The sequence below is a fragment of the Acartia tonsa genome, chromosome 7, assembly GCF_053477335.1.
Source record: "Acartia tonsa isolate MP-2025a chromosome 7, ASM5347733v1, whole genome shotgun sequence".
Taxonomy (NCBI): domain Eukaryota; kingdom Metazoa; phylum Arthropoda; class Copepoda; order Calanoida; family Acartiidae; genus Acartia; species Acartia tonsa.
In genome coordinates this window covers 33318604-33334369 of record NC_137266.1, presented here as the reverse complement: position 1 = coordinate 33334369, position 15766 = coordinate 33318604, and the positions used below count along the sequence as shown (strand labels likewise).

The 15766-nt window shown below is 30.7% G+C and overlaps 1 protein-coding gene across 2 annotated transcripts in view; it reads left to right on the top strand.

Annotated features, from left to right (window-relative positions):
- The window catches only part of LOC145323618 (protein tyrosine phosphatase domain-containing protein 1-like), a 49683-nt gene that overhangs the window by 18418 nt on the left and 15499 nt on the right, over positions 1–15766 (top strand). Inside the window, exons 1-14 of one of the 2 annotated variants that reach the window (XM_080166010.1) lie at positions 2502–2566; positions 5603–5657; positions 6419–6480; positions 6980–7063; positions 7388–7466; positions 7726–7771; positions 8095–8158; positions 8622–8673; positions 10137–10199; positions 10616–10681; positions 10909–11064; positions 11468–11571; positions 13456–13518; positions 13992–14047. In XM_080166010.1, coding sequence (XP_080022136.1) covers positions 6987–7063; positions 7388–7466; positions 7726–7771; positions 8095–8158; positions 8622–8673; positions 10137–10199; positions 10616–10681; positions 10909–11064; positions 11468–11571; positions 13456–13518; positions 13992–14047 — 826 coding nt within the window. In that variant the 5' untranslated portion in view covers positions 2502–2566; positions 5603–5657; positions 6419–6480; positions 6980–6986. Of the gene's footprint in view, positions 1–2501; positions 2567–5602; positions 5658–6418; positions 6481–6979; positions 7064–7387; positions 7467–7725; positions 7772–8094; positions 8159–8621; positions 8674–10136; positions 10200–10615; positions 10682–10908; positions 11065–11467; positions 11572–13455; positions 13519–13991; positions 14048–15766 lie in introns of those variants that run through there. The other variant, XM_080166009.1, reaches the window with a different exon arrangement.

Here is a 15766-nt window from a genome sequence, read left to right as displayed (position 1 = left end):
TGACGCTCATAGGAGTCACATTTTACAAACTATAACTTAGGTTTATCAAATATTCTATCCTATTGTTCGGACCAGAAAGACTTACATACGACCTTTTTATAAAATGCTTCGCTATTTAAAAATATAGATAATTTGTAATGGAAGATTATTCCTTAGTTATATTGATTTTTATTTAAAAGTACATTTTAGTTAAGGAAATTAATGAAATTAAAAATCAGCGATTTTAACCATTTTACATCATGTATTGCATATTGTTTTTTTAGTAATAAGGGTTTAACCACATTTAGGACGAAGTAAAAAGCTAAATTTCTGAAGTTATATTCTTTTGGCTAAATGTGTCTGTCGCTCAACCATATGAACTGACATACAGTCATAATTATAGAGCATCTGCTTTACTAAAAACGCCTCTATATTCATTTAAAATATCACTATTAATTATGTCTGTTTTAAAATCAATTTTACACAATAATAAATGATATAGTATGCAAGAACTAAGTGCGTGCCTTTAATTTCTTTAATTTGTCATTCATGAGTATTAGCGTGTATATGAGGCGGGCCATCCCCCCCCCCCCCCCCCAACAGGCAATTTTCTTTGTGAAGTAGGGGTTACCCTATCCTCCATCGATATCAAATTTCTATAGGTTAAGAGGAAATTAGGATAGGGAGGAATTTTTTGTGTACTTTTCCCGTCTATTCCTTTGGGTGGATGAAGGAAATTCAATCTTTTTAGAGTATTTTTAATTTCTACACCACCCCCCCCCCCCATTCTGGATAACTAAGGACGCCCCCATATTGATTATTTACTTTCCTGTATTTATGGTCATTTAGTATATTTATGACGTTCATTTATCAAATATTGCTATGAAGTTTAGTAGTATGCATTTTCAAGACAATGAAAATATAGGTGCTAAGTTTAAGTTTTAAATTCCATAATATTCGCTGTAAAATACACATGTTCTATTCAACCATTAGAGTAAAACAATAGAGGGGGATGGGGTTAAATAACTGTATGTCCACTTTCCGAGGATTCTATGACAACTTTCAAATAAACCAATAGCGTCGAGAATATCAACACAGCCAAGTCGATACAACAGAGCAGAAAGCAATTTGATAGCAGACGAAAAAAGACCTTAACAGGGTGATCCAGGTAGTTTTCTGGTTATACATCTAAACTTTAGATTTATTATTCAACCATGCAATGTAAGCATCATGTCGTTATACACAATGATTTATGCCGACTGCATCGTATTAAAACAAGTGGAAATAGCTGACGTTTTAAGTTTAGTTAAAGACAAAGATTTTATATTTACGTCGACATTATTACTTTTAGAATCTTATATTATTTTTAAAAGCGAAGCTTTTCTATAATTAGGGTCGGTCCGTACGTCCGTACGTCCGAGATAGATAGCTTTTATTCGTTAATTTAGGCATGTTAGAATTGTCCTATCGATTTCAAACTTTGCATGATGATTCATGTAGTAGTTAGGTACGATTTAGAAAGCGTAGCAACTCTATAATCATTACCAGAATGTCCGTACGTCCATTTTAAACATGTTGATTTTTCTATTTTTTTAACAGCAAATTTTTATATGTATGATCTAATTATCCGTTTGATCTGATTTTTGGTATATTGATTCCTGGGACAACAAAGAACAATATTTTAAGCGAAGCATCTCTATAATCAAATCCTAAAAATGTAAGTATGTCCATAAACTCAATAAACATTATCCTGTATCAAGAAGTTTTTCAACAAATTTACTTACAATTTTGCTTCGACTCTTATACTTTTATATTCTGATAATTCAGTTTAGACACTATACAAGTGTTAATGTCCGTTTGTCCTACCGTTTCAGTGCTTCGCTTTTATGGATGTTGTCATCCTTGTTAAAGAGAAACTTTATGATATATAATAACAGCAGAAAAGAATTTGAAATCAAAATATCGAATGTAACAATGTCAAACGCCCTTATTATATCATATTTCAATAAATTTAAATAGTATTTGACATTTTTCTTTCTGTTGTATTTAGGAAATGAATGAGTGTTAGGATGTGTGATTGTGTGTGTGTGTCTTTGTATGAGTGTTGGGATGTGTGATTGTGTGTGTGTCTTTGTATGAGTGTTGGGATGTGTGATTGTGTGTGTGTCTTTGTATGAGTGTTGGGATGTGTGATTGTGTGTGTGTCTTAATTTTGGGATGTATGTGTGTCTGTCTGTGTGTGTGTTAAGTATATTTTGATGAAATATTAATAAACACGGCACATACCTTCTAAGTTAGTTTTGTCCTGATGAACAGGGATTCAGGGATAGGACATTAAAATATTTTTATCCCCTTATTAAAAGTACAATTTTTAGAAGGCTTAAATTTAAGGGAAGAAATGGTTGTAGATTAATTTAACCACTATTGTCCTGTCTCGCCCCGAGTCCTGGAACCAAACATATATGTATGTACATGAGTATGTATTTCTTTACAGCTTTCGCTCGCAGTTAGTAAATTGCCTTTACGAGGCCCGTACAGAACTACACATACATATTGGAATAATGGAAATAAAATAATTATTTTTATGGTAAAAATTCAAACCATTTTAGTTTTTATAATTTTACTATTTAGATTTCTAAAAATGACAAAATACAAAATTATTAAATGTTACATAGAGCAATGATATGTTCTAAAAGATTTATTATTTCTTGGTTTTAAAAAGTTTACATAAAAGGAAAAATTGTTAAATGTTATGCCTATACATTGTAGATTGTTGAAATATGAATTATTTTTCCATTAAAGGCCTGCTTGACAAACATTTATTATTACGTAATTTAAACCTATAGTTCGGCTGGTCTAATTTAATGTTATTAAACTTTGAAAATATAAAAACAATTTATTGAAACTTGGTTTCTTAAATAATGAAAAAAGTTTGTGGTTATTTTTATTTCAACATAGGAATACTTATTAACTATTAATGTATATCTATATCTAGTTAGGTACGAATACCTAACTTTTTCTCCTGTATGTTAAGTAGTAAAATCCAGCTGAATTTTTAAAAATAAAATATGACGATTTCACTGAGGCTTACTCGCGGCTGCCGAGACGTGGTAAATTTCTCTGATAGTAAATGTTTAATGAAACTTAAACACCAATTATATTGTCAAGTGTCTAAAATTGAAAGATAGTATTATTCAATTATTCTTCAACTAAAAGAAAACTCTATTTAATTTATATATTTAACATTTTCTGTTGTAAAAGATATCATGTAAAGAATATTGACCTTTACGTATGACCTAGAAATTTAGTAATTTAAATTTGTGTAGTTTATTGAACCATCTAACCCACTGCTGTTATAACTTAACAAGTTAAAAAAAACTTAAAAGATAATATCAACATTATATCTAAAATTGTTTAAATTGACATTAAATTGCTAATAAATATTGTTATATGGGCTAATTTGCCTGTTATTTAAATCAAACTTTCAACAAAACTAGAGGAACCAAATCCTATTTACATTATAGTGGTATTTTACCAATAAATAAAGCCTTGAAGTTTTCTTAAAATTTTGACACTATTTAAGAAGGTTGTTTAGTTAATTAAGTTTTTCTTTCAATGGTTTTAGAGTAGCTGCGCTACTTAATAACAATCTTTATACCAATCATTAAAAGAACAATTTGTTTACACAAATATAAACACAAAAAGTGTAGTATGTACTATTCATAATATTCTAATAATGAAAGTTTACATGAAATAGGCCAGGAAATACTTAATGAAAAAAAAAGGCTTAGACAGTAATAAACTATTTCCCCCCTCAATATTCAATAATATAAAATATTAAGTTTTTGTGTCTTAATTACAAGATTTCTTTACTGTTAAATTTAGTTAGGCCTAGGTTTGGTTTTCTGCAAGGTTTATGAAATGTGTGTATAATTTTTGAAAAGAGTTTTATTCTTGTATTTCATTGATCTTTCCATTAGTGGTACTGTCTGCTTGTTAAAGAATTGTTAAAGTAAATATTTAAAAATTTTGTAATCATGAAATGTAATATTTTGTTGAAATAGGTGATTATAATAATGTTGATATAAATATTATAAATTGCAGTAGCTCTTACAGCAGTGGCAATAACAAGCTCCTCTTATTCTATCATCATGAAGACTAGCATTCTTAAGTTTTAAAGTAAAAGTGCTACTAAATAACTTTCCTTTATTCATGGTTAAAATAGATTATTTACTCTATATGCCTATTCATCAACTTGTCACTTAAGTTATTTACAGGGATGGAGGGGACAATGATTGTTAAATCAATCTACAAACCTCTCTTTAGCTTTAATATAAGCCAGCTATAAACAAAAAAAATATTATACTTAACACATAAACAACAAATGGGAATAATTTATTGAATTTCCAGCATCTCTGATATTTCCCAGTAATTCTTACAGGAAATAAAATAGGTTTAGTTTGGTGGATTTACAACAGTGTTTATAATAATAGTAACACAATTATGGAGGACAACATCCATAATGGTAAAGCTCAGCGCTTCACACAGTACAAAAGAAAATTAAAATTTTCAAATAACAGACCTTTTGATATAAAAACGAGTAATTTTTGAATCATTTTCTTACTTCAACACAGAATGCTTAAAATAATCCCTAAATTAAGGAGTAATTCTGCACTTTTAGATTAGTCCCTATTGTTTGATGAATCACTATAAATCAATATGATATGATAACACAAATTTGATGTAAAATAGCTAAAAGTAAGGTACAAAAGATCTTAGGTTGATTATTTCAATGTTTTAATTCTTTCAATATTATCTATAATACAAAGTAGAACGATGTCTGTCTGTTTGTTTGTAGCAAAGGCGAAGCCGCTAGTACCTTAATATTACAGAAATTTTCTGGAAAGGGTAAAAATATACAACAATATTTTTGATATTAATATTTATTTTAATATATTAATAACAAAGTTTCCTTTATTTTTAAACATGGCTTTTAAATACTTCCCCAAAATTATGCTTCCAAAATATCATAAAAAGGAAAACATAGAATAATTTGGTATTTATCTGTTTAACAACCAGAGCTGGATCTTTAAAAGCATAGCCGTTGCCGTAGTCGTAGCTAGAGGTACAGCCTCCAACCTAATAGCGATCTTTAAATCATATAACCTATAAATATTTAATGATTGATTTTAAAATAACTTAAATATAAATGCTATAAATGGCAGATGTATATCAATAGCACTTCTACAATAGGAACAAATATTATGTAAAATATTTTTTTCAAACACCATCTAAAATTTTATATATTTTTGCTCTGAATTGGCTAATCTTTTCATTGAAGTTTTTTTCCTTGACATTATTCTAACTCTATTACATAAAAATTAAATAAAATACTAATATATTACAAAAGTTTTATTACAGACTTTTGTGATCTTTAAAAACTTTTCTTATACATTTTATACTTAATTTGATTTGATTGACTTATATGTACTTAGAGTGCACCAAAAAATATATGTGTCTTTAACACAATCTTTAATTTACTAATTAAATTAAAGATAAAATTGAGATGTTAGCTTAGGCCTGACTATATATGTGATTTAAGCAACGCTATTTTTACTTTCAGATCAAGCAAAGAATTTTCCTCAGCTGGCTCTAATGAATCCAAGAAAGGTTCCCAGGTAAAAAAGAATAATTTTTCTGATCATATTTGTCTTATTTGAGCAATAAGAATGAAAACAGAAAGAGTAAGAAGGACTTATTGATTTAGTAGATTCTCAAAAATGAAGAAAATCTTCTCAAGATTTTTCCGATATCTATCTTTTATTGTTGCTGATAAATCTTTTCCAGTATCGCTTCGAAATCGACTAATATCCGCTGGATTAGAACCTGTTCTCAGCCATACTGAAAAATCATGTATAGCATCGTATTACAGACAATTTTCCACGAAAACTAAAATAGTTCATAAAGTTATATCCAGTTGTAATTTCCCTGGCTTTTGGTAAATTTATTTAGTAGATTGATTTAGAAGATCTTCGAAACCGATTAATATCCGCTAGATTAGAACCAGCTCTCAGCCATACTGAAAAATCATGTATATCATCGTATTACAGACAATTTTTCACGAAAATTAAAACAATTAATGAAGCTATATGCAGTTGTAATTTCCCTGGCTTTCAGCCCCTTGGGGCTACCAAAACTGGTTTAAATCTTGTAAATTTTCATTTTAATATACAGAGAAAGCCGTCTGTAATACGATGCAAAAATAACTATTCTCTAATAAATTTGTCAAAAGAGCATTTTTGAAAATGAATGAACACTCGACAGGGAGATGTTAACTAATGGAGGAATCTTATAAAAATCTTTATATTTATCTCATAGGAGCAAGGATTCTTATTTCCCAAAAACTTTACACACACAGAAAAATAAACTCATGTTTTAGATATGGGATGGATTGGATGACATACAAGTTATAAAATCCAAGGACAGTAAATTCAATTTTAGGTAAGCTGCTCTTTCAATTTCAAGCGAAGCAGCTTATAGTGCCTAATAAAAATGACGTCATACAATACAAATGACCATTTATTGGCCAGTATACATTTTAATGTATACTGGACCATAATTGGTCATTTGTATTGTATGACCTAATTTTTTTATTATGAGCTGCTTTATTTCAAGCAACATGATAAATAGGTAATTGCAATTATGGCAGTTGGATTTAAGAATTCACTTGCAGCCTGTTTTTACCTGTTTTCTACTATTTCTAGCTTTTTGCGAGGGGGTCTAATCCTGCGGGGCCTTTTTCCTAAACCTGTAAGGCAATCATTAACATTTATCTAACATAACATAAACTAAAATAGCCTATCAAAGGCTACTGTGAAAATACGATGAAACCCACAACTTAGTTTTCTTTCCATGATCCAAAAAATCAGTAGGTTTACAATACATCCCATAAGTGAGTCTCAAATATATGTATTAAATTATATACTTATTTTAAATTCAGGGGTAAGATGTCAGCTACGGTGGAACCTGTTAGTCAGGGGACAATTGAGCGAAGCATCTCAATGCCTGAAAAAAATTCAGCCAGGAAATTAATCTTAAATTGCAACTGCATAGATAACAAACAGAATTTTCTTTTAGCTTTTCCGTTGGTCAACATAATAGTTCCTTTCAAAAATGCAGCTCAATAACAAGACAAGATTTTTGTATAATTAGGTTTAATATAGTCAGTTGTAATATGTAAAGTTATAAAAAGGCTTTATAAGAGTCAAACCAATTTGTTTCTTGTACCTTGAAACTTTCAGACAACGTGAAATCTTTTTTATAACCATAAGTCAAATTTTTTTAATGAACTAGTTTAAATATTTAAAAAGGACCAAATTTGGATCAATTTAAGATTTGACCACTTTAGTAAATCTGACCGCAAGGGCGCGGGAACCAGCGGTAAGTCCGAGTCCATTCATGACCTCGTTCCCGCTGGATTAGTCAAGGTAAATTATAAAGGATTTTTCATATGTTTACTGTACTACATTTTACTGTTTTACATTAAATTCTATTATTATTATTATTATTATTTGATTCTTTATTTGTCTTTATCATTTACTTACAAAAATTACATTAAAAGTATAACAATATTAATTTAAAACTCATTCAAAATATTCAAGTTGGATAAAATTCGTTTATGTACACATATATAAAGAATATTATTTTAGTCTGTTGCTACCTAAATTAATTCTTGTATTTTTTTAGTCCTCTGACAACTTTTCCATCGTTGAGCCTAATTATTCACAAATAGGTAAGTTTCACTTTGTTAAGAACGATAACAAAAGCAGCTAAAAAGCAATCATGGAGCGTTCTGAATGCTAATTTTATTAAATGATTAAGCATGACCCATAGTTAGCAAAATCAACAATAAATAAATCAGGCCTCTATCTTTCATAATTCTGAGAAAATCAATTTTTTACTATTGTACTCAGATGGACGGGCAAATTTGAATTCTAAGGGCCATTTACACATTGATTACGAGATGGTTGCATTAATCCCCCCCCCCCCCCTTGATAACCGAAAAAACATTAATGGTATGTTTTTTATATGATTTTTATTATTCTTTTCCTTCAGGAGAGAGTTTGATAAGAAATACTCCCCATGAGATGCAATGCTCTATGTTCTGTGGAGGGAAAAGGTAGTATCAAAAACTTATAATAAATTTATAATGCATATTTGAATGTAAGTATGTCTATCTGAAGCTTAAGATCTCGGTAACTGTTTCAGCTAAAATACTTCCCGGTCTCAGATCTGCCAAATTCAAAATAAAACTTTACCAATCAACTTATTTGCATTCATTTTTAGTGACAAAGCTACTCCATAATCTTAACAATCTTTGGTTTTACTTATCAGTCAGGAGTCATAATTATAGATTTATGTATACTTATTATGAAGCAGCTTATAGTGCCTATTAAAAAATGACGTAATTCAATACAAATGATCAATGATAGGCCAGTATATATTTACTATTGGTCAATATAAATGTATACTGACCTTTCATTGGTCACTTGTATTGTATGACGATATTTTTATAGAAACTATAAGCTGCTTCACTTATTATCTACAATTTTAATGAATTTGAACATCCTTGTTATGTTCAGATGTAAATATGAAAGTGCAAATTCTTGGTCAGAAGATGATATGGCTATTAAGGTAATGCATTTCTCATTTAATAAGGATAAAAATTAATTTTTTTCAATTTTCAAAAATTTTACAGTGGCCTTCACAGCTGTTCTTCGTGAAAAAAGGTGAAGGCAGACCATCTTGATTTCAATTTTAATGGTTGCGTTGACAACCCTCTACACCCCCTACCACAAGCAATTGGTTTATGTATCTTTTACAACACAAAATAATAATAATTCTAGCCATAGTATTGTTCAATTCCACTCTTAAGGATTTTTCAATTTCAAAAAAAAGGTTTTCTTAAACATCAATAGAATTAGGAAAAGTGTAAAACAAATTACTAAATAAGAATATTTATGAAGAAAATATGATATACCCTGATTAATTCCATGGGGAAAAAAACTCCCCACCCCTGGCCCAAAAAAATCTTAAGAGTGACTTTAGTAGGTAAATAAATCTACAAAATTTACCTGTCTGAAAGTATTTTAAAAGATTCACTAAGGATAACAATATCCCATAAGCAAAGCTGATCAAATCATACAGAAGCACAAACTAATCTTATGATATAAAAGCTTTGCTTTTAAAAAATGCAAAAAAGTTAGCATCATGATACAAGTTAAGAATAAGGTATTTAGAGGAATTAATCTTTTCTATTATAGATGACAGATATCATGCAATCTATTCATTCCAGGGATAAGAGATAATGCTTGTCAGAAAAATACTATTATAGATCTATTTGAAAGTTAGAAGTAAATCATTTATTTTCTTTCTTTGTATTTTTTAAAGATGTTTAAAATAATTCATATTGTCAGAATGGTTTAATAGTTTTGACTGGCAAAAATTAAGAAAAATAGCTTTTGTTCCTTATCTTTAATCCTTATCCTTACCCCTGATTCATTCACCATTCAGCAACTGTTATCAATACAAAAATCTATCATTTTCTATTTTTCTTTTTTTATCTATCATGTATTAATTTATACTATCAAACCTAATTATTTAAGGGTATATTTTCACATTGGATAACAGATGGCATTTTGGCTATATACTAGACCCAATATAACCTAACCTAACCTGATAATTTCAGGGTATATTGTTCTAGACCCAATACAACCTAAACTAATTATTTCAGAGTATATTTTCCCATTGGATAACAGATGGATATTTTGTCTATATTCTAGACCCAATACTATCTAACCTAACCTGATAATTCCAGGGTATATTGTCCTAGACCCAATACAACCTAAACTAATAATTTCAGGGTATATTTTCACATTGGATAACAGATGACACTTTGGCTATATACTAGACCCAATATAACCTACCCTAACCTGATAATTTCAGGGTATATTGTTCTAGACCCAATACAACCTAACCTAATATCAATTATATGACATTTTGGCTATATACTAGACCCAATATAACCTAACCTAACCTGATAATTTCAGGGTATATTGTAATAGACCCAATACAACCTAACCTAATATTAATTTCAGGGTATATTTTCTCACTGGATAACAGATGATATTTTGGCAATGTCTCGACCCAACACAGATCAGGAACATGTCATATTAGTTACAGAAAAATAAGGAGAAAAAAAGTCTATCTAAGAGTAGCTCTAAAAAATTAGCCCAAAAGCTCTTTTAATCCTGTTAAATAAAGTAGTAAGATTTTTTTGCCTGATGCTTAAGATTGAAGCAATAACTACTGAACTGATTAAGTTCTCCATTTTAGGGAATCTTAAAATAGGTCTCAGGATGATTTAGGATATTTTACTTTTTTATTTAAGCCTTGAGATGGTTTTATGCTGTTCTAACCCCTTATGATAATGCAGCCGATAGTAGCAGTCTTATCTTTAGATAAGATAGAAAACTTATATTGCCTTGTCATAAAATTCCATAACAAATGTAATTGTCTAAATTTTTTTTTTTGAAAGAACCACAATTTAATTTGTAATAAACATTGGTTTGTAAAGATGATGAAAAATGACATAATTGGACAATTTAACAAACTCGGCATCAAGTCAATAATAAACTTACAGGTAAATTTGTAAAAGATATTCTTTGTTTGTTTTTTATTTAAATCTTTAGACAGTCTTTTATTATAATGTTCTGTAAATTTAGACACCGCCATAGTTAACAATTTGATATTAGGTAATTGATTCAAATCTTGCAAACCAGCGAACAAACATCTAAAAATGTACGCTGCAGTTTAGCCAACCTAAAACTAGACGAAAAAACCTTAATGCTGTACCCAAATATTATTTAGATATCAGGAGAGCACGCCAGTTGTGGTCCCAAACTCGAGGCCTCAGGGTTTACTTATGATCCAAATGACTTCATGAAGAACAAAATATTTTTCTATAATTTTGAGTGGAAGGACCATGGAGAAACTTCCATGACAAGCTTACTAGACATGGTTAAGGTATGTTTACAAAATTTGTGTTAGTTTGACTTTAATAAAGTTTTTATCACATTATATACTATCAATACTTTACACGGATGAGGTTTTAGATTAATTAGCTGTTGACGCCTTTAAATGACCTTTTTGAAAAGCAACTCAGTAATAGTACAACCAGATATTGATTAGGTAATTAAACAACAAACAGAAAAACAACCCTTTAATTGATCAAAATTTGTCTAGGAGTCTTATCCTAGCTGTGCCTAAAAAAATGCATAATTTTTTTCTTCTCAAATGCTAGAAACATTTTAAACACTAGTAATAAGCGACGTGGTACAAATTTGAATTTTACAACTCCATGACAACAATCAGAAACATAAAGATTGTCATGATTTGACCTAAAATTTAATCTTGTTTTTGCTTTCAGGTGCTATCATTTGCTCTAACAGAAGGGAAAGTTGCTGTACACTGTCACGCAGGACTGGGTAGAACTGGGGTTCTTCTCTCCTGCTATCTTGTCTACTATCTCAGGTATGATAAATAAAGTTGGTGTACACTGTCATGCAGGACTGGGTAGAACTGGGGTTCTTCTCTCCTGTTATCTTGTCTACTATCTCAGGTATGATAAATAAAGTTGGTGTACACTGTCATGCAGGACTGGGTAGAACTGGGGTTCTTCTCTCCTGTTATCTTGTCTATTATCTCAGGTATGATAAATAAAGTTGGTGTACACTGTCATTCAGGACTGGGTAGAACTGGGGTTCTTCTCTCCTGCTATCTTGTCTACTATCTCAGGTATGATAAATAAAGTTGGTGTACACTGTCATGCAGGACTGGGTAGAACTGGGGTTCTTCTCTCCTGTTATCTTGTCTACTATCTCAGGTATGATAAATAAAGTTGGTGTACACTGTCATGCAGGACTGGGTAGAACTGGGGTTCTTCTCTCCTGTTATCTTGTCTACTATCTCAGGTATGATAAATAAAGTTGGTGTACACTGTCACGCAGGACTGGGTAGAACTGGGGTTCTTCTCTCCTGTTATCTTGTCTACTATCTCAGGTATGATAAATAAAGTTGGTGTACACTGTCACGCAGGACTGGGTAGAACTGGGGTTCTTCTCTCCTGCTATCTTGTCTACTATCTCAGGTATGATAGATATAGTTTGTGTCCCCTGTCATGCAGGACTGGGTAGAACTGGGGTTCTTCTCGATGCTGTGAGTATTGGTGCAAAAAATATGACGTAACATAAAAAAAAAATAGCCAATGAGAGGCCACTATAAATTTTACCATTGGTCAATAACGGCCTCTCATTGGCTAATTTTTTTGTTACGTCATATTTTTTGCACCAATACTCACAGCATCGTTCTTCTCTCCTGCCATCTTGTCTACTATCTCAGGAATGATAAAAAAAGTTGGTGTCCACTGTCACGCAGGACTGGATAGAACTGGGGTTCTTCTCTCCTGCTATCTTGTATATTATCTCAGGTATGATAAATAAAGTTGCTGTACACTGTCATGCAGGACTGGGTAGAACTGGAGTTCTTCTCTCCTGCTATCTTGTCTACTATCTCAGGTATGATAAATAAAGATGCTGTACACTGGCATGCAGGACTGGGTAGAACTGGAGTTCTTCTCTCCTGCTATCTTGTCTATTATCTCAGGTATGATAAATAAAGTTGCTGTACACTGTCATGCAGGACTGGGTAGAACTGGGGTTCTTCTCTCCTGCTATCTTGTCTACTATCTCAGGTATGATAAATAAAGTTGGTGTACACTGTCATTCAGGACTGGGTAGAACTGGGGTTCTTCTCTCCTGTTATCTTGTCTATTATCTCAGGTATGATAAATAAAGTTGGTGTACACTGGCATGCAGGACTGGGTAGAACTGGGGTTCTTCTCTCCTGTTATCTTGTCTATTATCTCAGGTATGATAAATAAAGTTGGTGTACACTGGCATGCAGGACTGGGTAGAACTGGGGTTCTTCTCTCCTGCTATCTTGTCTACTATCTCAGGTATGATAAATAAAGTTGGTGTACACTGTCATTCAGGACTGGGTAGAACTGGGGTTATTCTCTCCTGTTATCTTGTCTACTATCTCAGGTTTGATAAATAAAGTTGGTGTACACTGTCATTCAGGACTGGGTAGAACTGGGGTTATTCTCTCCTGCTATCTTGTCTATTATCTCAGGTATGATAAATTAATTGAATGTCTGAAATACTTCCTTTTATAGATTTCAATGACTACTGTAACAACTTCTCTATTTTAAGGAAGCTGCAGGTAGGTCCCGGGTTGATTTTAAGCCATTTTAATTTTGGATTTAAGACTTTGCATGGATGTCGCCTCATCATCCACTGAGGCATCTTGAGAAAAATTGCTTCCGTTTTAATATACCGTGACAATATCCTTGTTTAGGGTCCGTTCCAATGATGCTATTCGCTATGTCAGACTCAAACGACCAAATGCAGTTCAAACAAGGTAAACTTTTTTTCCAGTATGGCTCCTAATCCAGTTAATTTCCTCTGGATTAGAACCAGTTCTGAGTTATAATGAAAAAATCATGTATGGTATCTTTTGACAGAAAATTTTCCACGCAATATAAAGTATATATAATAAGATAATCCCAGTTTTGTTTGCATGGGCCATCAGTCCCTGGAAATAGAAAATGTAACTAAACTCAAAATATTCTATTTTACTATCCGCAAAAAACTTTCTGTAATGCGATGAGATATATAACAATTATTTGTAAACTGTGATTTTAAAATATTCGGTTCAATTTTTAAGTATTGTATTGTCCTTCTCCATAACGTATATTATGACTATTTCTTGTAAGACTTGTAGAATAGCTCTGATCCTTATACAATGTAAAAGAAATAATGTTAAATAAATGTTGCTATAATTGTATATTATTTACTAATGACGCCCCACAATTTATTGAAAACTATTTTCAGACGTCAGATTGCAAATGTCAAAGAGTTTGAAACCTTTTTTCTTCCTCAATGTTTAGGTAAAACTTTAAAATAGCGTAGCTTACTTTTTATTTTTGTCCGTCTGTATGTCAGTTAATCTTTAACTGAATCATGTCTATACTTCAGACGGCATCTAAAAGATCTTGGAGTATATAGATTTTTAAAAAAATTAACATTTCTATTTTTATCATATTAGCTTATAATTGCTGTACTACTCATTAATACGACTATCCTTTGTAAGTAATTAACCACTTATAGCACATGCAATTTATCGAACATTTTCAACTTATGCAATTACTTAGTTTTTGTTTTCAAATATAAAATTGATTTTAAGTGGAATGATTTTATTTGTGATTAAAGTCTTATATTTTGGTATACCTAATGTTTACGTTAACAAGCAAAACAACTACAAAATAACCCATTTTTTTCGTCTGTATGTCTGTAATGCTATGGAGGGTTAATTGATTGATATGTATAGGGAAATTAAAAACTAAAAGCATCTGATTTTTTTTCATGGAGATTCACTTAGCCTTTGAGCATAATACTAATGCTATAGAGTAGTAGGTTTTTATTAAAGAATAGAAAGATTTGCTCTGTTTGCATACAATGTACTGTGAAAATTATACTTACCTTTAGGCCTCGGCTAAAAAGCTCATATTGTCGATTATATTAGTCCTTAATTCTTTGCTTTATATTAATGGATGTATCATACTTTTTAAAATTTGTATATTATAAGGTAAAATAGTGTTATTAAAGTTAACCTTTTTTCCTATAAGTTTTTAATTGAAGTAAAATATTTGTGTCCTTGAGCTAGTATTTGATCAATAATTTGATTAATTGTCCAGTCACTGCTTTTAATTCAGGGAATTTAGGTATATATTAATGACAAAAACTTTTATAGTTGTTTGTATAACAGTAATATTATATGCAAATCAAAACACTTTTATCATTTATCTAAAGAATTACATTCATTTAGAAAATATCCACACAGTTTTCAATTTGTAAAAACTTAAAAATTATACTCTTTTGTGATACATATGAATATATTAAATATTTGATAATTTCTCGTCTGCTAGTGAAGATAGAAAGACCATTCCTGTGACATCTAATCTATACCTTGATTTTGTCCGTATGTCTGTCGATCATGCTTCAAGAGATATAAAACCATTTATCTTAAGGTTTCCATTGGACTTTGCATATTATGACAACTGAACCAGTGAACATCTGCTTTATAACTCACTTTGTCCGTATGTTCATTTAATATTTCTATGTGCTTCGCTTCTTATGGGTATTGTCAAACTTGTTTCTTATATGAAACAGAATTGGTGGAAGAGGTTGCATTTTAACATTGTTTTACATAATTTCTTTAAATTTTAGATAGTCTCTCGATCAGTCCTTCCCATCTAAAGACACTTCTCTCAGCTAGACCCGTCTGCCTACAATCACAATGTATATGATAGAAAAATGTTTACAATTCTGGTTTAATGAAAATAAAACATAAAAACTAAATGATTTAATTTAATTATCCTTCTATCCCTGACAAACAAGCTTAATCGAAATTAAACCGCAAAATATATTTCCAATAGACCCTGTCACATATATTTTAGTCTAAAGTGAATTGGTTTTTTGTCAGGAATTTAAGATAAAGAAGCTGGATGTCTTTTTGTGTGTCCAGTCAAATTTTGTAAACGTCTAGTCCTATTTTTCTACAAAATTTTATTAACTTAGTAATGTTGTAGGCAGGATTAATGCTATTT